Source organism: Lepidochelys olivacea (genome assembly GCF_965140295.1).
Source record: "Lepidochelys olivacea isolate rLepOli2 genome assembly, chromosome: 4".
Taxonomy (NCBI): Eukaryota; Metazoa; Chordata; order Testudines; family Cheloniidae; genus Lepidochelys; species Lepidochelys olivacea.
In genome coordinates, this window is record NC_140414.1 from 105,357,870 (window position 1) to 105,384,482 (window position 26,613).

General features: G+C 40.4%; 1 protein-coding gene across 5 annotated transcripts in view; it reads right to left on the reverse strand.

Annotated features, from left to right (window-relative positions):
- The window catches only part of TBC1D1 (TBC1 domain family member 1), a gene marked incomplete at its 3' end in the record, with an annotated part of 200,274 nt that overhangs the window by 27,792 nt on the left and 145,869 nt on the right, over positions 1-26,613 (reverse strand). For 4 of the 5 annotated variants that reach the window (XM_084625705.1, XM_084625704.1, XM_084625708.1 and 1 more), the window contains 3 exons: positions 22,784-22,969; positions 15,539-15,700; positions 9,608-9,766 (listed from right to left, as the gene is read on the reverse strand). In XM_084625705.1, coding sequence (XP_084481831.1) covers positions 9,608-9,766; positions 15,539-15,700; positions 22,784-22,969 — 507 coding nt within the window. Of the gene's footprint in view, positions 1-9,607; positions 9,767-15,538; positions 15,701-22,783; positions 22,970-26,613 lie in introns of those variants that run through there. The other variant, XM_084625707.1, reaches the window with a different exon arrangement.

A 26,613-nucleotide genomic window follows, 5' to 3' on the forward strand; every position in this document is an offset into this window, starting at 1 on the left:
TTAAATTGTTGGATCATATTAAAGAAGTTCTGTATTAAAATCACAAATTGAGTTTGATTCCCCATAGTTTAAATTCCAGGGTATTATTACTCTTTAAGAGGTCTCTTGGTTTTTGGTACTTTTCTCTCCCTCTATGTGTGAAACTTGCAAGCTGCTAATTGTGTTAGTACATTCTAAGACAGAGTCTGTTCTCAAAGCAATTCTTTGTAACAACAACTACTCACACAGAGAGAGACTCAAAGCAATACTCTGTAACAAAGAAACAGCACCCAGAGATGCCCCACCCTTTTGTTGTATTAACAATTGTGATTAAAATAGAGATAGAGGATGTATGTGGATGGATGCTTGGTGTGGATAATAACCGAATGATCAGGGAGGTGCCAGCCTAAGAATCCAGTGTCCATTGGCTGAAGAAGGCGTCAAGTGGAAATAACCAGAGGACCCCCGGAGGGCAGACTGGAATCCACCCAACAGCCTCAAGAATGGGAGAACCAAAGAACAAGATAACATCTGGCAGCAAGGAGCCGTCAGGAATGTGACATCTGCTGATTTATTCAGCAACAGCATGATGAAGCAATTCCCATAGACTGGCATAGGAAGAAATTCCTATAAAAATGGACTCTAGAAAGTGAGAACTTTGGGGTCTGATTCTGCAAACCAACTTCCAGGAGCATCAGATGAGCATCTGACAAGGCCCTGCTCCCTCCTCATGTCCAGGCCACCTGGCCAGTGGCTTGGCATGAGCAACTCTAAGGCTGGTAACTATGATAACAACCTTGCAGAACCTGTGTGTGTGTGTGTATGAATGAATGTGTGAATAAATATGAAATTGAATGGAATGTTATAGCTATAACTAACTGCTTACTATGATTCTTTCTGTATTCACAATAAATGTGGCATTTTGCCTTTTCCCCTTTAATAAGATCCTGCTGGTTTTTATTTTATTGGTATAACAAAATCTATTCCCCTAAATTTGGTTTTTGCAGATTATGTACTCTATGTATCATATGACTTTATCCACAAATACAAAGTTTGTTTTTAATCTAAGCACTATCGCCAGATGTACAGACACTCTTTTCTCAACCTATGTATGATATAATTTTTTTTACATTAGCTTTAATAAAATCTTTAAGCTACACATTATGAGAAAATACCCTCCTGTCCTCTGAACACACAGGTTCCACCACACAGCTATGCATTCTCACACAAGAATTCTTGAAGATCTATTTCAGATAAACATATCTGATCGCCTAGAGAAATGCTAGTTGGAACATGCAAATTCTTTGTAACTACCTGTCCAGCTCTTTGCTGCTTGCCTGTTCACAACAATTTTTTTTACTTCCCTCCTTAGAAGTATTTCATTTTCTTCGTTCATCTTATTAAAGTTTTAGGGCTTGGTCTGTCCTTCAGATATGTCTTTCCCATACAGTTTGAAAACATTAACGACTGAATTTATGCAAAAGCGCACAATTACTACTTTTACCAGGACATGCATTTGTTTTATATATCTGAGCACATAACAGAGACCATGAAGAGACAGTGTGTGTACACACACTTCTATTAGCATGGGGCAAAAGAGAAAACACCTGTAGACTACTGAACCATCAAGCCCCAAAAGCCTGCTGGTGAGCCATCCTATGCACTATTGACTAACTACAGGAAAGGCTAGCCAACCCCCCTTCCCCAAACTTCATACTGTGGAGCTGACTAGACAGAGGAGATTTCAAATAAGATCACTGAAGCCTATATTCCCTTCTCTATTCTTAGCCTATCTGTGTCATACTGAGGTATGACCCAGGTACCTCTTGGTGCCAACTGGCAGAGGAAACAGGGATTACACAGGATTTTAGAGGGATCCCCTGGGTTGGATATCTGAATAATAGTTCATCAAAGGTGGCCTGTGAGGTCTCTACCAAGAATCAGTTGCTCACTGGTTGACACAATCATTGTGAGATGTACATATAGATAATCCTTAAAGAGTTGGGTATCTATACTGAAAATTATGCTCTTAAGATCTTAGAGTTAAGGCGGGTCACCGAGAGGTGACATACCTTGGAAATGTTCCTGTCAGGCAGGAAGTAACTGACACTTATAGTTAGTCCAATAAAAGATATTACCACAACCACCTTGTTTCTCCAATATCCTGGGGCCGACATGACTACAACATCTCCCTTTCTGGCCATTTGTGTATTGTATGTCTCACAGTGTATGCTAATTTGCAAACTGATCCAGGTGCAAATTCAGAGATTACAAAATTTACAGGAGAGGAAATCTACAACAGAGGGTCTCAACCTTTCCAGGCTACTGTATCCCTTTCAGAAGTCTGATATGTCTTGTATACTCCAAGTTTCACCTCACTTAAAAATTACTTGCTTACAAAATCAGACAGAAAAACACAGAAGGTCACAGCACACACTCACTGAAAAATTGCTTACTTTCTCATTTTTACCATATAATTATAAAATAAAATTGGAATATAAATATTGTACTTACTTTTCGGTGTATGGTATATAGAGCAATATAAACAAGTCATTGTATGAAATTTTAGTTTCTACTGACTTCACTAGTGCTTTTTATATAACTTATAAAATTAAGCAAATATGTAGATAAGATGATGTATCACCTGGAAGACCTCTGCCAGTACACCTCGTTGAGAACGACTGATCTACCGGACCAAACAAATAGTAGGAAGGTGCCCTGTTAATGAACCCAAAGGATTGGTGTGGTACATCTTGAAGTTCAAAGAAACACCTTCACCTAGGAGGCAACTGACAGCACGCCTTACTCATGGAAGAAGGGTCACAGCCTATCTGCTATAAAGCACTGCAAGGATTTTGGATCAGCGATACTTGGTTACACATGAGAATATCTTGTTAATTAATGCTAGGCTCTAGACCACCTGTTAGGTTTGTTTGTTTCCAATACTTCTACTTGCTACCGCTTGAATCTCTATACTTTGTTCAATGAACTTAGGTAAGTTTACAGTGAAATCAAGTGTAAGTGCTGTGTGTTAAGTGGATCTGAGGTGGAACTGGTAAGCTGGGGTGGACTGTTCCTTTGGAAGCAGTTGCACTCCAGAGAGCCTCTCAGAGGGCTTGAGGGTTGGAGTATACCAACAGCTGACCTGCAGAGGGACAGTGGGGCCTGCGAGGTCTAGAGGAGAGCGCTTGTGTGTTGCCCGTGGCCAGTGAAGATGGGGAGCTGACCCAGGGCAGGCACAGCCAAGACTTCCTGATGCTAAGGATGGGTGGTACCTCACAAGACTAGGTACCACTTGGAAGCATCACATTCGGACCACTCTTGAAAGTTATTACAGGCAGATCAATGGCCACTGCTCAGCCAACAAGCTGTGCAACCAGAAGCTTTATATTCTTTTTTCTTATTTTTTGTGCTGCTAAATGTTGGAATGTGATAGGCTAATAATACTCAGCACTGACTGTGACAGAGCAATGGCACTGCATAACACAAATATTTAAATACTCATAATGTGAATTGCAAGCAGTTGGTTGGCAGCCGTAGAAGTAATATCATGATCAAATCTACATCAGCCAAAAACCCTGCACAAAAAAATCCTCACTTTAAATGTGCTTTTGGCCTTTTACTATCAGCCATAAAACAAACAGCTTTGTAATATAACAAAAATTATTTACTCAGATTCCCTCTCTTTTGTTAGTAATTAACCATATCTCTCCACGGTTCTGAAGAATGCTAAACTCTTTGTAGTAGATGCAAGTGTGGTGATATACCAATTAGAGGAGGGAGGGAACATTCTTCTCTACCGTATAACACCTGGGTCACTTTAACTAATCCTAGCCAATTCCCTCACAGCTGCCTCTGCTGAAGGGATTTACCTCTGTTCCTCACAAGAAAGAGCTTGTCTACACATGGAGTTGTTCAGATGCAACCCTAAGCCAATGCCCTACAGTAGAACCTCAGAGTTATGAACACCAGAGTTACAAACTGACCAGTAACCACACACCTCATTTGGAACCAGAAATATGCAATCAGGCAGCAGCAGAGATAAGATAAAAAAAAGAAAAGAAAAGAAAATACAGCACAGTACTGTGTTAAACCTAAACTACTAAAAAATAAAGGTAAAACAACATTTTTCTTCTACATAGTAAAGTTCAAAGCTCTATTAAGTCAATGTTCAGTTGCAAACTTTTGAAAGAACAACCATAACATTTTGTTCAGAGTTACAAACAACCTCCATTCCAGAGGTGTTCATAACTCTGAGGTTCTCCTATATTTCAAGAAAGGATGGAAAACCCCATCATAACCAACTATTTCTGGTGAAAGTCTGTAGTACATTTAAAGCTGCCTGATTCTAGGTTTAAAGAATAGTTCATTCAGTTATACTCTCTATACAAATTGTAGTTTGTCTTCCCAAATGCATATTATTGCCAAAGTTTACTGATTTTATTAGTCTCATGCACAATTTTACCATAATACTTGGTTACTAGGGAAAACCAACCTAGGGCCCCAATCCCGCAAGGGGTTGAATATGGCTCTGTGCTGACGCAAAAAAATAAAAATAAGAAGATCCAATTGCAGGATCAGAATCTGAAGGCTCAGTTGCATCCAACCTCTTAGAGAGGGCAAAGACTGTTTACTCTATCGATGACAACTTCTATATGAAGAATCAGGCCATGGCCAACCTATTCCACACCAGCCAGTGGTATTAGCTAGGGGCAGAGGGAGAAGACGTTACACACTCCTCAAGGGAGACACAGCAGCCATGCTTTCTTGCCACTCCTGAAAGCATCAACCTTGTGTGAGGCGCAGTGCCTTGCAGGTGCTCTTGCTGGCGTGGTAAGTGCATCTCCCTAACATGGGGCTGAGGTTTAATGCAGCAGTTTAGCCCCTATTCCTCTCAGCTAAATTACTATTCTACAAAAATTCTTTACTGTAATAATAGTAATAATTATAATAATAATAATAATAATAATCTATGTGCTACCTCTTTAGGATAACCAAACGGCATCTAAAATGCACAACATCTATTAGTCATTCAGATTAAAGCAAAAAGTTGTACTGATTTTCCCTCAAGTTTTAACCAATTAACCACATGACAGTTGGTTAGCTATTTACAATTCATACCTTCCATAAATGACAACAGTTTCATTACAATTTTTAGTAATCAATCATAATGATTATTCTTTCATGGACATGTGAAAAAAACCAAACCATAAACCACATTCTCCTTCCGTAGTACTCTGAAATATAGGACCAGTTTATCCATTTATTATGGTAGAATTCAATGCATGCTCTTTAGTCTAAGAGTTAATCAGGGATTACAACCGAGGAATAGTTGGAGTCTTCTTAGAAAAATAGATTAAATGTTTGTGTTTAAGATTGTACACTGAATTAAAACAATATCTAGGAGGAAAAAGGAGAATATTTATTTGAATTCTAATATGTTTTCAACAGGGCTACAGGCCACACCATACCAAGTATTTATGGCTATGTAGGCAAAATTTTAATTGCCCTTCAGCCTGTAGCAGATTACTCCTGGGGGAATTCCATGCCAAAAAATTCAAAATTCTGTCCACAATATTTCAAAATTCTGCATATTTTATTTATTAAAATAACAATATAATCAGGCCAGTTTCAATTATTTTGGTAATTTATTTTAGAATATCTGTGGGCAAGTATTCCTGCAACAATACAGACAACAAAAAAGATTCAGGAAATATTTTTTGACAAATGGATTCCTTACTAGGCATAGTAATACCGAACTGTGAATAAAAATTAATTTAAACTACAATACAGAAAGGTATTTTCTGCGCCCCTCAAAAGCAGTGCAAAGGCTTGGGGGGGTCAGGGATAACAGAGGAGCTGAGGGAAGTAATTGCTGAGAAGAAGCCTGGGTGTGATCTTGGAAGGTTGTTGAGTGCACATGGGAAAAGTATGGAACAGAGGTTTCTTTGTGGGGGAGAGATCATTAGGGAGTTGGGGAGCCTCCCCCATGCAGACCCTGGCTGACCCCTAGCCTCTCACATTTAGTCAAGCACATCTGTCCCTGCACCCCCCCCATGTGTCCCTGCATCCCCTCCCTCCAGCCCCAATTATCCCGGCACCCTCACTCAGCCAACTGTCCTCCCCCATCCCCATGTATCCTGCAACCCCACTCAGCCAGCCCTCCTCCCCTGTCCCCATATGTCCCTGCACCCCCGGTCCCTGCACCCCCCATGTGGCCCTGCATCCCCATTCCCATTTAGCCCCTAGCTCAGCGCTGTCACCTCACTAGCTCCTGTGCCCCCGCCCCAGTCTGTCCCCACCACTAGCTCCTCCACTAGTCTATGTGATCCTCCCCAGCAGCTCCACATGCCCTGCTCTATCCATTCCCCCTATATCCTGTGCCTCCTCACTTGGCCCCACGGGCACGGCACTGTAAGGCAGACTCTCCCGCTTCCTCTCCACGGCTGGCAGAGCTGGCTGCCCTCTCTTCTGGTGTCGTAGCAGTCCCTGGTGGGCTAAAGGTGTAATTGCAGCACCTTCCTGGCAGAACGTATTTTCTGCAGGGGTGGAAGGAATATCTGCAGGGGACATGAATTCTGTGCATGCACAGTGGCACAGAATTCCTCCAAGAGTAATATCTGGGTTCCAATATCTGGGTTCCAATGAGGAAAGACAGCTAACGATAAAGATAAGCCTGTGGCTGGGATGATGGAGGGCAAGAGATAGTCAAGGGAAACCTATCTCGGAATGAGAAAAATAAATCTCTTTTGGGTGGAAGCTATATATTGCCAGTGGGGAGGAGAGGCTGGAGTTGGTAGGGAACTACCGTTGAAAGAGGAGAAAGACTGCAATAGACAATACCTGGGGGGATGACAAGAAAGCAGCTTAACAAAGTTTGTGAAACTAAATGTCCAACTCATGAGTGAACATGGCTGGTATGCTAGTTGGCAAGAACATCGCTGCTGGTCACAGCTCTTAAGAGGTCATTCTTGGCAATGTGCCAACATAATAGTGTTCAATAGGGATCCACATCTTAAAGAACACATGCTTTTAGGATTCAAAGTCTTTTGAGCTGAGTCCTCTTTTGTGTTTTGGGGCAGAACTGTTATATTTTGGCAATTTGAGAGAGAGAAGTAATGTTGACAAGGGCAGAGAAAAGGAAAATGAACAGATATTCATGAAATAATGTCTTTTAAGTGGCCAAAGACTGTTTACCTTTAACTCCCTCTCACTCTCAATAAAATTAGCTCAAATCACTCCTCTTTGACACAACCCTAAAACAACAGTTTCACACAATTTAGTCTTAGTATGTCACCCTCATATTATAAACACCCTGACAAGCTTTAAATGAAATACAAGAATGAAATGGAAGACGGGTACAGGCAAAGATTTTCTAAAATGTTGGCCTAAAGTTAAGCCTCCTAAATCCGTAGTAAGTGGCTTGACTAACAAGGGTGCTGAACATTCAGTAGCTCCCTATGAAGCCAAGGGCAACTGCTGAGTGCTCCGCACCTTTGAAAGTCAGGCTGCTTGTTCAGGTGCCTAGATATGATTTTAAGAACCTAATCTAGGCTCCTCTTTTTAAAAACCTTGACCATAGTGTGACGCTGGCAGGCCAGATGCTCGCTCATGCCAAGGCCTCAGGCCTCACTGAACACTTACAAATTCATAGCTGGAAACCAGTCTTCCTTACCTGTGTGTTAGCATTATCAAAAGAAATGTTAGCTGTTATGTTGATAAGGATGTGTTTAGTGTTTTCTAAAATGCTTGTCGGATGCTACATGGTATTGTTCTCACTCAGCGATATCCTATCTTGTAAAGCGAAAGCAAGCATTTGCATTGTAAACCTCTGTAACTATGTAACTCATCAAACAGGGAAAAAACATTGTGTAATGAAAATGATGGTGTCTGACAAGAAAGTGTTAAATTCTGTTCATTAAATGCAAATGAGCCATTGCATGGAATCAAAGATCAAAGACTTTAAGTGCATTCCCCCTCCCCATGAAGAAGGGACCTGCGTGGAGACTGTTGCTTTCAGTTTGGTTTCTGTGAGAAGTTAGAAATATGGACACAAGGAAAAATTCTTCATATCTGGAGTGTCTGGATCAGTGGTTCTCAACCAGCGTCCCAATTAGCACACAGCTGCGGCCCAGCTCAGTTGTGTGCTAACGGCCAGTCTGCGTGGCGGGGTCCAGGTTCCCAGTTACCCAGTGCAAAGGAGTCGGGGCTGCAGCCTGGCTCTGTGAGCGCTGGGGCAGCCACACAGCGGGTGTCTGGGGCTTCCAGCCAGTCCCGTGGGGTTGGGGGTCCAGCGCAGCCGTCCGGCCCTGCGAGCTCTGGGGCAGGCGTGCCACGGGGGTCCAGGGCCCAGGGGGGCGGTCATGCGGGCAGCTGTCCGGCCCCGCACAGCGGGGGTTGGGGACAGGGCTGCCAATGCCCTGCCACCCGGTCCCTGAGGCCCAGGAAACACATTGTGGGCCACGATAAATAAGTTGAGAACCACTGGTCTGGATTCTAACAGGGCAGAATAACCGAACAAGAAGTCTGAGATCCCCAAAGTTACACTGGGTAGCCCTTAAAGACTTTTGGGAAACAGGCAGAGTACTACATCTCTGCTGCCTTTTAAATTACAGACTGACTCACATGTACATATATTTTTACCTGCTTTAACCTCTCAGTAACTCTCATTCCTTTTTCTTAGCTAATAAACCTTTGGTTAGTTTACTATGGAAGTAACTTCTATAGCGTTGTCATTGGTGTGAGATCTATGATGTGAATTGACCTGAGTGAGTGACTGGTCTCTTGGGAGTTAGTGTAACCTGAATATTTTGTAATTTTTGGTGTAAGTAACCATTTATCACATAGTCCAGCTTGCCTGGGTAGCAAGATAGCCTGGAGTGTCGAAGGAAGCTGTCTGTGACTCCACTATAAGACTATTGTATTACTTTGGGAGTTCACATTTGGTCCTGGGTTGGTGAAATCTAATGATAGAACATACCACGGGTGGGGTGTCTGCCTTGCTTTTTGACAGTTTGCCCTGAGGCTGGCACTCTGGTCGTGAGCCACTCCAGACAGCATGACACACAGTATTTTAAAGGAGAAACTGAGTGAGACTCAATAAATACCTTGCAAGATATTTGAACTTCTGTCAGAGAGAACTGTTTACCAAAATAAAATAAAACCAAAATAATACCCATTAGAACCAAACTCCTACACTTTTCCAAGTAAAGCTGTTTTAAATAGAAGGCAGCACTGAGGATTAGAAATGAGTCGCACCTATTTTAAAACAAGCCTCAACTCTTACAAACAGATTTGCTTCCCTGGCAGTTTCTATCCCGTTGACTTTAGGAGTTCCCTGTCAAAGTCTGAAGTATAGCTGCATTAATCACATATACCAAAGTGCTTATTAATGCCCTAGCTAATAAGAGGAGATTGTAGAACATTTCTGCATTTAAAATATGGACTTAGTGATTGCTAATAATGTGAAGTAATTATTTTCAATTATATCAGATTAAAATCACTTCTCACCCATAACCTATTATTAATCCAAGAAATATTTTTACTAGTTATTTTCTTTGTTAGAATTCTCCCGCTCCAAAGGTTGTGAAACTTTAGTTCTCATTTCACAATGCTGCTGTAGACTTACCAAGGTCAATAAGTATTGCATGTTGCTGGGAAGTTAATTGTTTTAAGAGTTCTTTGTAGGGAGTGTCCTTTGGCTGCTGCTTACTTGGAAACTGATGTTTAAGATGGTATTGTTCTGCTAAAAACTTCCAGATCTCACCCCGGTGATGACGTGGTACTCCTTGCAAGAAAGGGAAAAAAAATAAGGGTGAGTGGGAAATACTTTACTCTTCTAATCACAAGAGCAAAAATATGTCTCAAGTAAACAGTCCAGTAGAACCTCAGAGTTCTGAACCCCAGAGTTACGAACAACCTCCATTCCTGAGGTTTCATAACTCTAAGGTTCTACTGTATTAGCCGGAGTGAGGCTTGGGAGATCTATCTAACAGAAACTGTCTGTGACCTTCCAAGTTATACACCCTGTGGAAGACTACAGAAGCTGGCTATGCAGCAGGCCTACCTAGTTAGAATTCAGGTTCATCTGGTTTGCAAAATGTACCCTCTTTCCCCCCACTGGCCAAAGCATAAAAATCCTAATGGGGGCGTGGGGGTGTGGTGTGTGCACACTGGTCATGCGGTTGGAACAGCAGCTGCATAAGGCTGAAATTAGAATTATGCAACCATTTTGAGAGAAAAGCACCACAAACAAACAGCTACTGTACCAGCTTCTTTAGGCAAGTACCAGCCACATAGGCCTCTAAGCAACCTAAAACTGCTGAACCGTTAAGTTACAAGTCTTCTCCACAGCTTTCCAAGCTGAAGTACACAATCTAAAGCTTTTTGATGGAATTGATATAGATTACTTTCTAATACCGCAAACTATTGTCCTTCTGGTTGGCACAATCAGAAATTTGGGAATCATCAAGAAAGGGGTAGATAATAAGACAGAAAATATGATATTACCTCTGTATAACTCCACAGTACGCCCACACCTTGAATACTGCATGCAGAAGTGGTCGCTCCATCTCAAAAAAGATATACACTGGACCCTCGCCAGAACGTGGGATTTGGGATCCATGTGTGGTACGGCGTTAAAGCGGGGACCACGTTATAGCTGGCACCACGTTAAAATGAATTGCAATTAAAGTAATTAAATTTGGGATCCATGGCCACGACCTCATTATATGAGAATCTGCGCTATGTAGACACGCGTTCTAGCGAGGGTCCAGTGTACTGGTGTTGGAAAAAGTAAAGAAAAGGGCAACAAAAATGATTAGGGGTATAGAACAGCTTCTGTATGAGGAGAAGACTGGAACTTTTCAGCTTGGAAAAGAGGCAACTAAGGGGGGATATGATAGAGGTCTATAAAATCATGAGTGATATAGAGAAAGTAAATAAGGAAGTGTTATTTACTCCTTCTCATAATACAAGAACAAGAAGCCACCAAATGAAATTAATAGGTAGCAGGTTTAAAACAAACACAAGGAAGTATTTTTTCACACAATGCACTGTCAACCTCTGGAACTCCTTGCTGGAGGGTGTTATGAAGGTCAAGACTATAAAAGGGTTCAAAAGGGAGCTAGATAGATTCATGGAAGATAGGTCCATCAATGGCTATTAGCCAGAATTGGCAGGAATGGTGTCCCTAGCCTCTGTTTGCCAGAAGCTGGGATTGGGTGACAGGGCATGGATCACTTGATGATATCCGGTCTGTTCATTCCTTTTGGGGCACCTGCCATTGGCCACTGTCAGAGGACAGGATACTGGGTTTGATGGATCTTTGGTCTGACCCAGTATGGCCGTTCTTATGTTCTTACAAGGTACTGTGCACTAGGATTCATGCACACCGTAAGCACCCAGCATGTGCAATTCAGACATCATCTAGTGATTAAAACACAGGCCTGACAGTTAGGAGGCATGTGTCCTATTCTCACTTCTGCTATAGGCTTGCTGTGAGACCTTGGGCAAGTAACCATATTTTAAAGCCTCACTTTCCCCATCTGAAAGAGGAGATAATACTCCTTTCCAAAATCACACAGGTGATGGGAGGCTTAATTTATGATTACTTGCAATGCGCTGAAATCTGTAGATAGAGAAGTGCAAAGTATTATCATAACTAAGGCCCTACCAAATTCATGGTCCATTTTGGTCAATTTCACGGTCATAGGATTTTAAAAATCATAAATTTCATGATTTCAGCTATTTAAATCTGAAATTTCACAGTGTTATAATTGTATAGGTCCTGACCCAAAAAGGAGTTGGGGGGGCACACAGTTATTGTAGGGGGTTTGTGGAACCGCTATCCTTACTTCTACGCTGCTGTTGGCAGCGGAGCTGCTTTCAGAGCTGGGCAGCCGGAGAACAGTGGCTGCTGGCCAGGATCTCGGCTTTGAAGGCAGAGTTGCCACCAAGAGCAGCGCAGAAGTAAGGGTGGCCTGGTACGATATCGCCACCTTTACTTCTGTGCTGCTGCTAGCGGGGCGCTGCCTTCAGTGCTGGGCACTTGGCCAACAGCCACTGCTCTCCGGCCACCCAAGTCTGAAGGCAGCACAGAAGTAAGGGTGGCAAAACTGTGACCCCCCCCCCAAAATAAACTTGCGACCCCCCCCGCGCAACTCCCTTTTAGGTCAGTGCCCCCAATTTGAGAAAAACTGGTCTCCTTGTTAAATTGTACAGTATAGGGCAAAATCACACAAAAGACCAAATTTCACAGTTCGTGACATGTTTTTCATGGCTGTGAATTTGGTAGGACCCTAATTATAATGGTTCAGGCTGTGTTACTGTTCAACATGAGGAAAGGTACTTTACACGAAGAAGTCACTAGGGCTACTCATAGCATAAGATTCTATTCAATGCAAATAAGGATATTCCAATCTAGTCTTAAATGTGTTGGAATCAAGGGTTCACTTTTAGAGTCATCTATGAGTTGTGGTTTTTATTGTTTCTTTTGGTAAATATTTAAAACATAGTAAGAGATCAACACAGGAGGTCAAAATTAAGTCAGTTATCAAATAAGGGCTGAGTGGAATCAGACCAAAACTTTTTTCTTTTCTTTTTCTTTTATTGGGGAAAAAATGCAGATTCTGCTACACTAAAACAACTTTTGTCAATTTCACTCAATTGTTTCAATTGGGGGAAAAACCTAAATGTTTCATTTTTGATATCTGTGAGAAAAAATATTTTTATTCAAAATAGCTTTGCATTTTTAAATTTCCTTTAATTTTATTTTAAATTAAAAAAACAACAACATTAAAAGCTTGAAATCAAAAATGTTTTATTAATCAAAACAAAATTTTCCTTGACTTTTCAGAATTGCCCGTGAACTGAAAATATCTGTTATTGGCCTGGCTCTAGAAGAAATATATACGAGCACAATTTTACAGTACTTCCTTACATAAAAACCAAAATGAGTAAGTATTTTTCTGATATGTATTTTTAATAGATCATCATTATCTCCAGATCATTACTTTGTAGTGAAACTCCCGTAAGAACATGCTAAGAGCAAAACTGATATTTGAAGCAAAACCAGAGCACAATGTAAATAAGGAGTATCTTCACAACTACTTTCAGTGTTTTGAACTTGGTTACTGAATAAAAATACATCAAATGGTGTAAACAGGCTTTTCGATTCACTGAAGGAACCAGATTCTGTTCTCAATTACACTCCTGCAATTCCGTTAGCTTCAATTGGGTGAACAGGTAACTGGCAGTAGACTGGCCAACAGTATAAATCTATTGCTACTGTATACACCATTACAGATCAATTAAATCCCCTTCAGGGCAAATAGTTGCTAAATTATTCCCATATCAATTATATCTGTGCATACTGCAACATCCACATAAACAAGGTATTTAGTCCAGCATTTCCCCAATTGAAGATATTTTGTATTTAGATGCTATTATTGATTAAGACTCATACTAAATATATTTATCTGCTTGCTTCAACCAGTATAACAGTAAAAAGTTACTAGAAAAAACTCATTCTGAATTAGGATTTGGTGTACAGTATGTTTGCTGAATTCTGCCCCCTCCCCCTTTTTTTTCTTTTTTTCCCATTCATCTCATGTTCTCCTTCTGGTTCTTTTCTTTTTTGGTGGAGTTTCTTTCTAAAATCAGTTTAAGGACATTTTTTTCATTGTCAGGAATTAAGTTAGAAACTTGGAGCCTCACGTTGGTATTTTGGAGTTATAAATCAACTGGTCTGGTGTCATTTGCCTATCTAAGGCCTGGTCTACACTGGGGGGTGGGGGATCGACCTAAGATACGCAACTTCAGCTGCGAGAATAGCATAGCTGAAGCCAACGTATCTTAGGTTGACTTACCTCGTGTCCTCACTGTGCGGGGTCAACTGCCGCTGCTCCCCCGTCGACTCCGCTTCCGTCTCTCGCCGCGTTGGAGTACAGGAGTCGACGGCAGAGTGATCAGGAATCGATTTATCGCGTCTACACTAGATGCGATAAATCGATCCCTGCTAGATCGATCACCACCCGCCAATCCGGCGGGTAGTGTAGACGTACCCTAACAGTGGATAGATAGACAGGCTCAACAACCTATTTTATTAAACATCTGCTAACAGTGGATGATGGTTAGTTACCTACCCAAAGACCTAGTATGCTACACAGACTGGGAATGTACAGTGCCTGGCTCAGCAGGGCTGAAGCCTCCAAACACTACTACAATACAGACAGTAATAGATGAACAATGGCCAATTTTGTCAAACATGTTTTTTCAAAAAAACCTTAGGCTGTGTCCACTTTACTGCTATTAAGACCCAACTGTTCATCCATTTCTGAAATACTTAGGAAGAGAGCTATGCCATGTCTGCCAGATATTTGGAGATATATAGGCAGTGTGGTAGAGGGGACTCAGCTGACAAATGGGCAACGGCAAAGAATGTTTGTTCCGGTATTGCATAGAAAACATCAGAGGGGAAAACAGACATTTTCTCATTAGCATATGTGGAGCTCATGCATCTTCAGCAAGCTGTTACCCATGAAGGCTATTTACTGCTACTTTGAACCTTCTAGGCTTCATGATGACTGAAAATTCAAGGCATTTAAAAGCATTTTTTCTACCTCCTTTTTCAAGAAGCCTATGGTACACTCAGCAACCTATACAACTCAGTCAGATAAATCTGCACTGTACTGTGGAAGATATGGTCCTCCCGGGAAGCCGGCTCCTAGGAGAGCCTGAACTATAACTCCCATAGGCAATATTCTAGGAAAATGCAATTTAATGCTAATCTGACTCAAAGGAAGCCTTCTGAGTCCTTTCAACATAAGAAAACATTTTGATTTTAGGAATCTCAAAATGTTTTGATCAAAAAGATTGAAATGAAAAGCTCTGACATTTAAAAAAATTCTATTCAGAATTTGTTCTGTGAAAAATTTTGAAATTTCAACTTTTCATCTAATTGCAGAATGAAAACTAACATGGGACTTTCCTGCAGGACTGAAATTACAAATTTAACTCAGCTGTAGTAGATATCATTGTCTCACTTGGGACCACTTTGTTCCCTTGTACAGATACTGTATTGAACCTCTTTCTGACAATGTGCAGTAAGAGCTGGGATAGGATTTCCAGGTAACAGTTTAGAGAGTTTACTCTGTTCTTTACATGAATAAATCTTTGAGGGGTTATCTGTGTTTATTTTCAACTCAAGTTATAACAGCGTCTAATACAATTGAGCGGCCTTTGCTACAACTCTGCTGTCCAAATCTCTCTTCCCCTTAGGATGAAGTTCATTAAAAGTGAATGTCACATAATTTACCCTCAGTTCCATGGTTGCAACTATGATTTAAAATCAATGGGAGTGGCAAATGTGTAGCTAAGGGGCAGCGGGCCTCAAACGTATCAATTTGAACAGTGTCAATTGTTTATTTAGACCACTGTGAACACCCCACTTAATAAGGTGATAAAAGAACTGATATTGGTAGAGAAAAGCAATCAGAGTGACTTCTAACATTAAGTTGTACATGAATTCCACCATTTCAAAAATATAGGCCATGCTTACCTTGCCCAACAGCAGAATGTATTGTTTCCATATCAGTTTTTGTCTTTGACCTTCCTGGCGTACTCAGCATTTTTTCCCAAACCAAAGTTACATCTTTCAAGCATGGAGTGATTTCTTCATAATCAAGTTTCAGACGCCTGTTCAGCAAATCGTTTTCAGAAGCTAGGAAATGATATTAACAGTGTACCAGTTAAGATTGTACAATACTATCGAACAGATTCACTTACAGAGGGCCTTATCATGCAAACGTCCACGCAGATGCCTGTCTACATCACTGAAGATGTAGCACTTTTGACAAGCTCCGTAAGAATTTCAGGATGCTTTTTTTTTTAAACTGTTCTAGTTGTGCAGTTCTGTTGGAAGCCATTCTGTTAAAATCCATTCCGCATGGCAGCTCAGATGAAGAGCCTTACAACTAGTCAAATCTTTAAAACTGAAAGAGACACTGAAGATGGTTAATGAAACAGGCAAGATTGTTAAAGACAATTTTGATTTTTCCTCTTCACAAAAAGGATTTAGTGTAAACAAGACCAAAACTGAACATGAGATATAAAAGTAACGTAGTCTGCCCCTTTGTAAGCTACCCTCCCTTTTGACTCAGAATTATCGAGGAGTATAGCTGTTTATTAGGAGTAGAACACAGTTACAACACTGAGCACATGCCATAATAAAAGTCTGTGGCAAGTCTACTGAGAATTTTAGGGATATCAATTTTTAAAGGGGGATCAGGGAGTCAGCTGATTTTGTTGGAGGATGGTGGTGATATGGTCACAGCCTTTGCACATGTGAGAAAGTGAGCAGAAGCACTATTTTGACCATGTGAAGGCTTGGGGAGACCCTAGAAATGCAAGAGAGGCAAGAGGAGATAAAGGATATGTCTACACTGCAGACACCCACTCTGGTTTGTGGGGCGCGGGCTAACTGCGGTGTCAGCAGGATCCTAGTGCCTGGGCTACAACCCAAGCCTGAATATCTACATCACAATTAAACAGTCCCTTAGCCTGAGCCCCTTAGCCCGAGTCAGCTGGCACAGGCCAGCCTCAGGGTTTTAATTGCTGTGCAGGCATACCCAAAGAGGAATGAGGATTTAAAGTGTTAAAAAAATTAACTCATATTAAATCCCAAGCAGGTCTCCTGAGTTGAAACCATGTTTAAAAAGTTCTGTGTCATAAAGTTTCCATCACTTTAATGATGTTTGTGTGATATATGCACAATACCTCGTTGCTGTGACGATGCATTACTGTAATGCATTACAGTGTACTGTCATTCTGAGGACATATTATTACCATACATCAGAAGACTACTGTCACTTTGATGATTTAATACCATAATGCTTCACCAAAACAACACTCCTATTTATCACTGTGTTGAGACAATCTAAGTTAAAAGGACAAAGTAACTTTTTAATAGTTTAACTCTCCATTGTTAAAGCTGTTTATACAAATTTAAGTCTTATTTTGCTGGTTTTTCCTCTCTTCCATTTACGGTAGAGCTGTAGTTAGTAATATAATAGTAATATTAACAATACTTTAAAAAAAATAATTTACAGAATCTCTGATCATGCCAAAATACTTTGTGTAACAGCATTATTGACCGTGTCATTACAGCTCTGGGCATAGTTTGCTATACAACTTCTGCCACTGAAGTTTTTAAAGCACTGATTTTTGTGGGCCACATGAAGCAAGGGCTATTTTTCAATTTGTCAGAAAGGAATGGTAAACTGGATATAGTTAGAAAATTTTCACCTTTAAATTATATAATGATTCAGGCCCCAATCCTGCCAGCATTTATCACGTGAACAACTCAGTGGAATTACTCGTGTGAGTTAAATTATGAGGATTTTGCAGGATCAGGGCCTTTTAGTTTCCCAATGAATCAATTTGTAGGCCTTTTGTGACATTTCATTAATCTGAATAACTAAATCCTTGAAATTTATTTAAATTTTTTTTTGTTCCTAAATCCATTTTGAGGTAATATGTTTCCTGGAAAGTAAATTAAAGGCATCAGCAGAGACTTTAATCACTGCAGTGTTTTCCAAGGCAAGCGAGCTCACCTTATGACTTAGTTTACTGGGGCTTAGGCAAGCAAAAGTAACCAGTGAATTCAGCTGTTTTGTTTCACATCCCACACTAGTATGATATACTCTTCTAGAATGCTATCTGGCCTTAGAAGCACAGATTGCAGCACTAAATACTGAATTCAGAGTGTGTAGAAAGATTACGCAAACTAAACAGTTATACTCATGGCAATCCAATGCACAACACTGAATTCCCACTTCTGTTTCAGCTATGTGGTTTTTCCTCCTCCCAAGTTAACAACGTAGGAATTTACAAAATTAAAAACTAAAATGCTTCATCCTTACTGGATATCATTATAATGACCACCATTTTCCAGATGGATAAACCGAGTCACAGGGACATCACAGACTAGATTTACAAAGGCATGTGCCTAAAGATGCTGATAGACACCTTACAAAAACACCTAAATGGGTTAGGCACTTAACTCCCATTGAGTTAGGTGCCTAACCTGTTTATGTACATCTGTAAATCCCACTGGGTACCTGACTGCATCTTTAGGCGCTTAAATACCTTTATAAAGACAGCTCCAAGTGACGTGCCCAAACCTTTGATGATGTCAAATATGAAATTGCTTAACATTAATCTTCAAGGTAACTGACTGCAATTATGATGAGAACTAACATGAGGATTAGTGGTATAGTTTACTATATGCTTCTAATCTCAGTCTGTTACCCTAAACTTACTGATAAGGAACCTCTATGTTACCATACTCAAAAGTCCTTAAGATTGATTTGTTTTAGGATTTGAAATGATGATGCATTCTTACTGGTTTCACTGATTTGTATTTGTGGTTGTATCCCTCTAATACTAGAGGGAAAAGAAATTCTAACTAGAAATTATTATTTAAAATGTTTGTAAGAGGTCACTTTTTTCATGTTTGTCTGTTTCCAAATCACAGTTGCCAACTTTCACATGGTAAATAAGCACCCCAACTTTCACAATAAATCAAAAATCAAGCTAAACCCATTTCAAAACAAGGCCAAAACAAGCCAACCCCTAAGAACCCCAACACTCTATGTGAGTAGATCCCCACAGCGCGCAGTCTGGGATTGTGATAGGCCCACTGTGCACCCTGTCTCTCTTCCCCCCTTGCCCCTGCTTTCCTCTGCTTGCTGGGAGCCAATCAAAAAACAGAAGCAACAAGCTACAACAAGCAACAAGCTAGAAGCCAAAAACTTGCCAACAAGCAACTCACAAGCCAACTAAGCCAAAAACAAGCCAAATTTCTGAGGTTTTTTTTGTGGGTTTGGCATGTCTCTTCCACATATCCATCCTGCTGTGCCAAAGGTATGGTTAAAAAACCCAAACATAAATTTTATCCAGAATTTTCTTTTAATGTACCAGAGATTTGATTCTGAGTAAAGGAATAATCATTTATTACTTTTTAAATAAAGTGAAACAGACTTTCACTTTACACTCTACAAGGCATTTTAAACACAATGACAAGGGTCATGTTTATTAATCTGCCTTTTCTGGCTGGCTTAGTGCTGGAATTCTGCTTTTGGTACCGCCTCTGCCTTTAAAGTCAACTGTTACTGGTATCCAGTATTTCATGCCTAGGGTCAGGGCCAATCAGAGCGGGGGAACCAGGAGGGCCATTTGGCCTGGGCCTCAAGCTCAAAGGGAGACTCAAATTTAGACACTTATTAATGTTTTGGCATTTGATAAGTTTCACAACTTATTTTTATGAGCATCCCTATTGAACCAGAAAAGCATTTGTTAAATAAAAAATTATTCAAACTATGTCTCACTCTTTTTTGGTGCCTTATTTTGTTTTCATGTGTTGTCATTTTTTATTTTTTATTATGGCTGGGGGCCTCAAAAGCTGGAAGTGGCCTGGACCTCTCTGGACCTCTGAGAGGGCCTGCCCAGGGTCATAAAAAGTTGGCTCAGGAATGGAATTACAACCACAAAACAAAGGACACATCTACATGGGGACTTTTGGTGAGAAGCCACGAGAGGAGTGAGTGAAATTAGGATACAGAAAGAAACCCTAAAGATTAAAAGAAAGCAGTGCACCTTTGTTTTTGTAATGCTTGGCTGCAAATTAAAAAAAAAAAAGTCTTACTCCTTAACTGCTCTTCTTCTCTTTCCTCCTCTTCACATTGCCATCGTTTACCTTCAGTACTGCTGAAAGCAAGGCTTCAAAGAATCTAACCTCATGTGACCTCACTCTTCAATTTCTGCAGTCTGGAGATGTCCCTCCTTCAAATGATGAGACTTTTGCAGTGAACACAAGTAGTGCTAGTGACAACGGAGGTTTGTGCAGAGAATAACATACAAATAATGTGATTTATTCTCCTCTAGGTCTGCGCACCTACCTATCCAGACTGAAGGGAAAAAAATGGTCTGTTGCTATGTTAGCCAGGACTACTCCTTTCAGATCAGTATTTAGACTCTCCGTACTGGTATGTTCAACAAATATGCAATATGTAATTAGAGGTGAGCCAAACTACTATAGCAAAATTAGAATTGGGTACTATACATGTTGACCTTTCTGTAGGACGAGAATTAGGCACTTTCGGGTTAAACAAGTTCAGATGCATTATAGTTACACTTCTATTGAAGTGTGATTTATCTACACATTCTTGGTAGGACATGTCATAAAGTATACCCTGATGTTCCAACATCTTTTTTACTACAAATTGCTCTATGCTTGAACATTGAATTAAAAGAATTACAGCACCAATTATGTGTCAGCTTAGAAAGTGACTCTATATCTCTAAATAAATGCAACTCCACTCAACAGACGACCCAACTTGTTCACATTTTCTTCAAGTCAAAAAGAATATCATATAAAAAAACCAAAACATAAGGCCCCTGGTTTTCCTACATGAAGATAATTTTAAAATAAGCATCGCACTAGCAGCTTGCATTAGAGCTGATGGGCAAACTGTTAGTCACTTTTTGTTTGTCTTTTGCAATTAACAGTATTATCTGGTACTTGAACATTTGGAAGCATAATTTTACCTGGCTGTTCAACGTACAGAATGCCCATGGAAGTCAATGGTAGTGGTATGCAAAGATTGAGGGTAGGATACACCCTTAGTAAGTGAGAACGCCTGGACAGCAACAGTAAATATTTAAATGTGAAATAATGTATCAAGAGATAAAGATGGTAAGTAGTGAATATTATACTGCACATTTAATATTAGCACTTTTACTGCTTAATTTAGTAGTAGTCAAAATGAACGTATTCTGTGCTTATTGAAACATTATTGCATATTAAAATATTTACTGTTAGTTCCCAAAGATGAAAACCCCTGAATATGTGGCTGATAAAAAAGCAAGCCTGCTAAAACATGTTCTCACATGCTTTTCAAAACATGTGTGTCACGGGCTGGTTCCTTTGTATAACAGCAACTCAGAGCACTTCTTGAAATTTATCTGCCTGTAAGGAAGAAAAAAAAGCAATTCCAAGATACACGTGCTCCTGTTTCTTTTAAAGACTTGTTTCTTTCATTTATTGACAAGTTTCAGACATACCGATCTTTAGTGTATTTGTGGTTGTTTAGTAATTAGTGTCTATTTTCTCTAGACAGAGTGCTGATCAACATCTGACTAAGCTTATTTTCTTATTTTCATAGATATAAGTGTCACACGGTGATTTAACACGTTATCCGTGGATTTCATGTGGGTTTCACTTTGAAGGTGAAAGAGGCAAGAAATAAACCATCGGAGTATTTAAAAAAAGAGAAAAAATATACTTTTTAATGTTAAGTCCCATAGAACTGAAAAAACCTTAGGTTCCCACATGTTCAGAAATTCCCACAGCAACTGCATAATACAGCTACCAGCTAAAGTTCTAATTGGAAGTTTTATAAATCTCTGCCTGAGTTGAGCTTCCATACTACACAAAATCTTTCAGAACTAGTGAAGAACTACCTAAACCAACCTTCCCTGGCTGGGCTAATCTTTCAAGACTAGACTCCCAGGCTGCGCTAGGTCTTTCAAGAACGGAACAAATCTTTCGGGTTCGGCAGGCCTTTGCCTGAGCCAGGCTTCCAAGCTAACTTCAGTCCTAGGCTGACTTCAGAAATTGGAGCAGGAGTTTGCCTAAGCTAAGCTTCCAGGCTAGACTTGACACTTTCAAAGCTGGGACAAGCTTTGTAGCTCCTTAACCCCACCCCCCATTAAACTCCAACCCATCAGCCAATGACCACTCCATCACAGCTACCCAGGACAACGGATAACATTGTTAAAAGTGACTCAGGTACCTAAGTCCCATTGTTAGAAGTCACTTGGGCTGATTTTTCAAGGGCACAAATGGCACTTAGGTGCCTACCTCTCACTGAAAGTCAATGGGAGTTAGGTGCTAAGTGTACTTTTGAAAATCTACCCCCAAGTCAAGACTGAAAATGGGACACAGGCACTTTTGAAAATTTTACCCTAGATCTCAATATTCTGACTTTGTAGTGAGACACCAAATTAAGTCAACCTGATTTTAATACCAACAACCTGATCCTTAAAACAAGAAGGGCTAATAATGGAATGAAGTAGATTCTTTCTAAAAAAGGTAACGCAAGTACAGAAACACAAGTAGATGCTTAAGGAAATACAACACAGTGCACATCATAAAGGGCAATCATCCATTCAGATTTCAAGGTACCACAGAAACCTGCACCCAGGTTTCACTGTCCCCTAAGAGCTTTTGCTCAGCTTTGAAAGAGGATTCCATTCAGTACTACTGCAGTTCCTACAACCCTAGGCCTCTTTCTATACAGTTGTCCGCCTTGACAGACAACCCTTCCTCTCCACACATCTTACTCAGAGATTTATCCAGGGGTGTGTGGGGGAGGGGCAGGAGTAACCTGTCCTTCCTCACACATTATCTTGGTACCAGGTGCTCCCTCCCTCAGAAGTCTTCAGAGGATTATCGTGGCCACGCTCACCATTAGTGTCTTTGACAGGGCTAAGAGGCTCTCCTCCTCTAAATCCCAAACGGTCTTTGGACTCCCTCTCATCTCACCTCAAATCAGAGAGGAGTGACCAACCCAACAAATAAAATTTAATCTTGGGCTTTCTGTAAAATGGAGGACATGGAGAATAGGGAAAGAAATTAATAGGAAGGCCAGAACCTCATCTATTTAAGTAACCATTAACATTTTTTACAAAATACAAAATTTTACAAAATACAAAATAGGATCTATTCAAAATTTTTACTAACCTTGCAACTTTTGATTTTCCTTTTCCATTCTGAGGAGCAGTATCTGTTGAAGAATGGCTTTCTGCCACAGTTCTCGAAGCTCCCGAGTTGTCCGTTTCCTGTCTTCTTTCACTGGCCCAAAGGGGCCATCTTCACAAACTGGTTCTAACGGGGACCTGGGTGGAAGATCTCCCAATTCAGAGTAATCTTTAAGAGACAGAAATGAGCATTACCCATTTAGATTTCACAGTTAAACAAAAGGGCACATTTTCAAAGGCCCAGTAGCCACTTGTGCACATGTAAAAAATGTACTATGTATGCATCTAAACTGTGTACACTGTAACCTACGCATAAGCAGTCTCAATAGTCTAAACACCTATTGAAGTGCAAGTGGAACCAATAGATTTTGCACATGCAAGTGTTAATATTTGTGTGTATAGGTGCTTAACTATTGAAGTACTGGTGTAGGTATTCGAATATCTGAAGCGCACACAGAGGCATATTTGCACTCGCAGGTGTACAGAATATTGGACACTTGTGTCAAGAGAATGCCTAGCATAGCCCTTTTGTAAATCTATCTTTTGTTCCCAGGATAGGGCTAAATTATTTAAACAATGCATTTGTATTGGAAACCTAAAACTGGAATTTCATGCTTAATTGGACATGCAAAACTTGCATTGTGCCCATATCTGTATCTTCTATCTACTCAGTCAGATTCAGGCTCTCTTTCCTTAACTTCAGATCAATTAAAAAGAAATCCTGGCAGGTACATTTTCACTTTCTTGATGACAAAAATTACAGTCTTAGGTTTCACTGAGATCTGTCATTAAAGCTTTGACTTTTCTCCACTCCTGGAAGTTACTGTCTCTTGGGGGAGGGAGGCAGAGGGGCGGGAAATCCATGTGTTTAGGCACGGTTGTTATCAAATGTAAATTTAAAGTCTCCACACTCTTAACCCATCTTTATTCTTTCTTCATGTGTCTCTCTCTCATCCAGTTTGAACACCATCCAATCTAAACATGTTTAATCCAGGTGCTGATATTGGCCATTTGTATCAATGGGAGTTTTCAGACACTGACTTCAGGGGAAGCAAAACTGGAGAAATATGGGCCTGATTTCTGCCTTATGAAATTTCAGTTCCAGCATTTTATTACTGATAATATCTTTCTGTTCCCAGTATTTCCTGTCTGTTGGAAATAGCGCTGAATACCATTCTGCAGTGGTTAAGAACTATTTTATCTCACAGTTTGAGTACTGTACTTATACCATATAATCCTGTTTCTTCAATGGGCTCTATGCGAGCAGACCACATGTAGCCCCATTGACTCTGTGTAAGTGCAGGGTTCCAGCCATACACAGCTCATCTTACTTATCTATTAGAAATTCTAATCAATAAACCACAAATTTTCAGGAGATCAGATGCACTAATTAATAGGCCAGACAGTTCAGGATGCTAGCTGTTTGTTTATTATTACTTGACATATTTTACATTTGTGCAAATAAAATATGGGACTCCATTCAGGAAAAATTATAAACAGCCCAGTATCAATTCCATAGACACCACGGATACAAAACACACTTCTCCCTCCCTCTCCTTTTAAAAATAGGCTTGGTAACATAAAAACGTAAGAACAGCCATACTGAATCAGACCAAAAGGTCCATCTAGCCCAGTATCCTGTCTTCTGACAGTGGCCACAGCCAGGTGCCCCAAAGGGAATGAACAGAACAGGTTATCATCAAGTGATCCATCCCCTATCATCCATTCCCAGCTTCTGGCAAGCAGAGACTAGGGACGCCATTGATGGACCTATCCTCCATGAACTTATCTAGTTCTTTTTTGAACCCTGTTCTAGTCTTGGCCTTCACAAGATCCTCTGACAAGGAGTTTCACAGACTGACTGTGCATTGTACATTTTCGTATTTCCTTCTCTTCCTCCCAGCTAATACTCCAGACTGAAATAAATTACCGGTAATTTACCAAAGAACAGACATAGCACAAGCAGTAGATGGGCCAGATTCTCTAATACAATAGACACTCACTAGAGCGCGCAGCACTAGAGCGCGGATCCGCATATAGCATGGTCGTGGCGATGGATCCCAAATTTAAATATTTAAATTCGGATCCATGGTAACGCAGTCCCCACGTACGGATCCCGAGCCCCGCATTCTAGCGAGGGCCCGGTGTACCTCCCTGCCCATGTCTCTCAACTCTGACCTAGAGGAATTCAACTTTGAGGGTTGAAACTGTTCTTCAGACACATGCAGTCAGTCCTTGACCACTTGGCTGAGACCTCCAAGAAGGGAACTAAGGGTGAAAAGGTAGAGATTTTTGGTGATGTGCAGAATTGTCCCTTAGGAACCTGACAATAACATATCCTCATAGAAGAATTATGTTTTCATGAGGGATCTGTTGGTGGAGTGAAGACATAAACCAGGTCAAGGAGAGGAATCTGAGCATAATCATTAGCTTTATCCTCAACTCTAGTAGCATGCTGCTCAAGTTAGTACTATCTGGTGGTGAAAAAGGAGGCCCAAAGTTATACCCCTTTACAGCACCTTTATCTGGGTACCTCAGGGCTGTTCTCTAAGTTATACTGGCTTGTATCCACCCTACAGCAGCACTTATGCCAGCCAAGGAGTGCTGTAGCACCTCCCTTACCCAACACACTCCCTATGCCAGAGGGAGCGGAGCTGGCAGAGAAATGGCTTTGCCAGGCAAAATTTCACCAGCTGCCAGTTTAGGGCAGCTTGCAGCTCTTTTGCACCACTGGAGTGACTCAAAGGATCTGTAGCAGAGGCCAGAGACTGGCCCATTATTTCTCAAAACTATAAAGACATTAAAACCACATACTTATCCAGTGGCCTGCTAAGTAAAGCTTTATAACAGGACACTTCAATAAATTACAGAAGCATACGCTAGCTATTGAAAGCTGGTGTGTCTCGGAGATTTTAAAATAATCAAAATTAGTATATAAAAAAATAGCTAAACTAGGTTTGACACAGAAAACACACAAACCTTAAACTGCATAAGCACAGCACCTTAAACCTTAAACTGCATAAACACAGCACCAATACAGTTCATAATACAGTGGGATGAATACCAGTTTCCAATGTAAATATTCAGTAATGTAGTCATGAACCCCTACAACTAATGCAAACAGAACAACATTCAAGAAGTGTTTGTTCTAGCTTCTAGCTTTTCTGTCACGTTACCTTTCCCTTTCACCAAATTTTTCACTTATGATTGTTTACTTAAATACCTTTTGCAGTAAGTCAAGCATGCAAATAGCCCACTTAAAAAATTCATTATAGTAGAACTCTTAAATCGGTCACAGAATAAAAAAAAAAAAGCATCATGAGAATATAAGAGGAATTATTCTTTATTTTTAGCGAAACATTGAACAATATTGTTCCTTATCAAAATAAGTACTTAGCTTTTTTGGTTTTGTTTTGTAACTCCTGCTACAACAACATCAGTAATTAATTTCATCTGTCAATCCTCTCTATATATAGATTTAATTTCACCCATCCACTGATGTGTAGCCATCTTATATTGCTACACTGATGGACTCATTAGCCTTAGATGTATGCAGTATCTAGAGGAAAAATAACTCATTTCCCCCCCAGTGTGTCATGTTTCCCATGCATAGTTGTGGCTGAAAATATATATCTCTTTATCCCAAGTTCCAACTATAAGGCCGTCTCCATGGGACTTTTCCCTTCAGCCAAACAGAATGGCTGCACACCCTATCCCAAGGGAAGAGCCAGGTGACTCTGTGGCTACATATGTAAGGAAATGCTCTGCTCTAAAAGTAGTAAAGTAGACCCAAACCCTACTCTACCCAGTCAA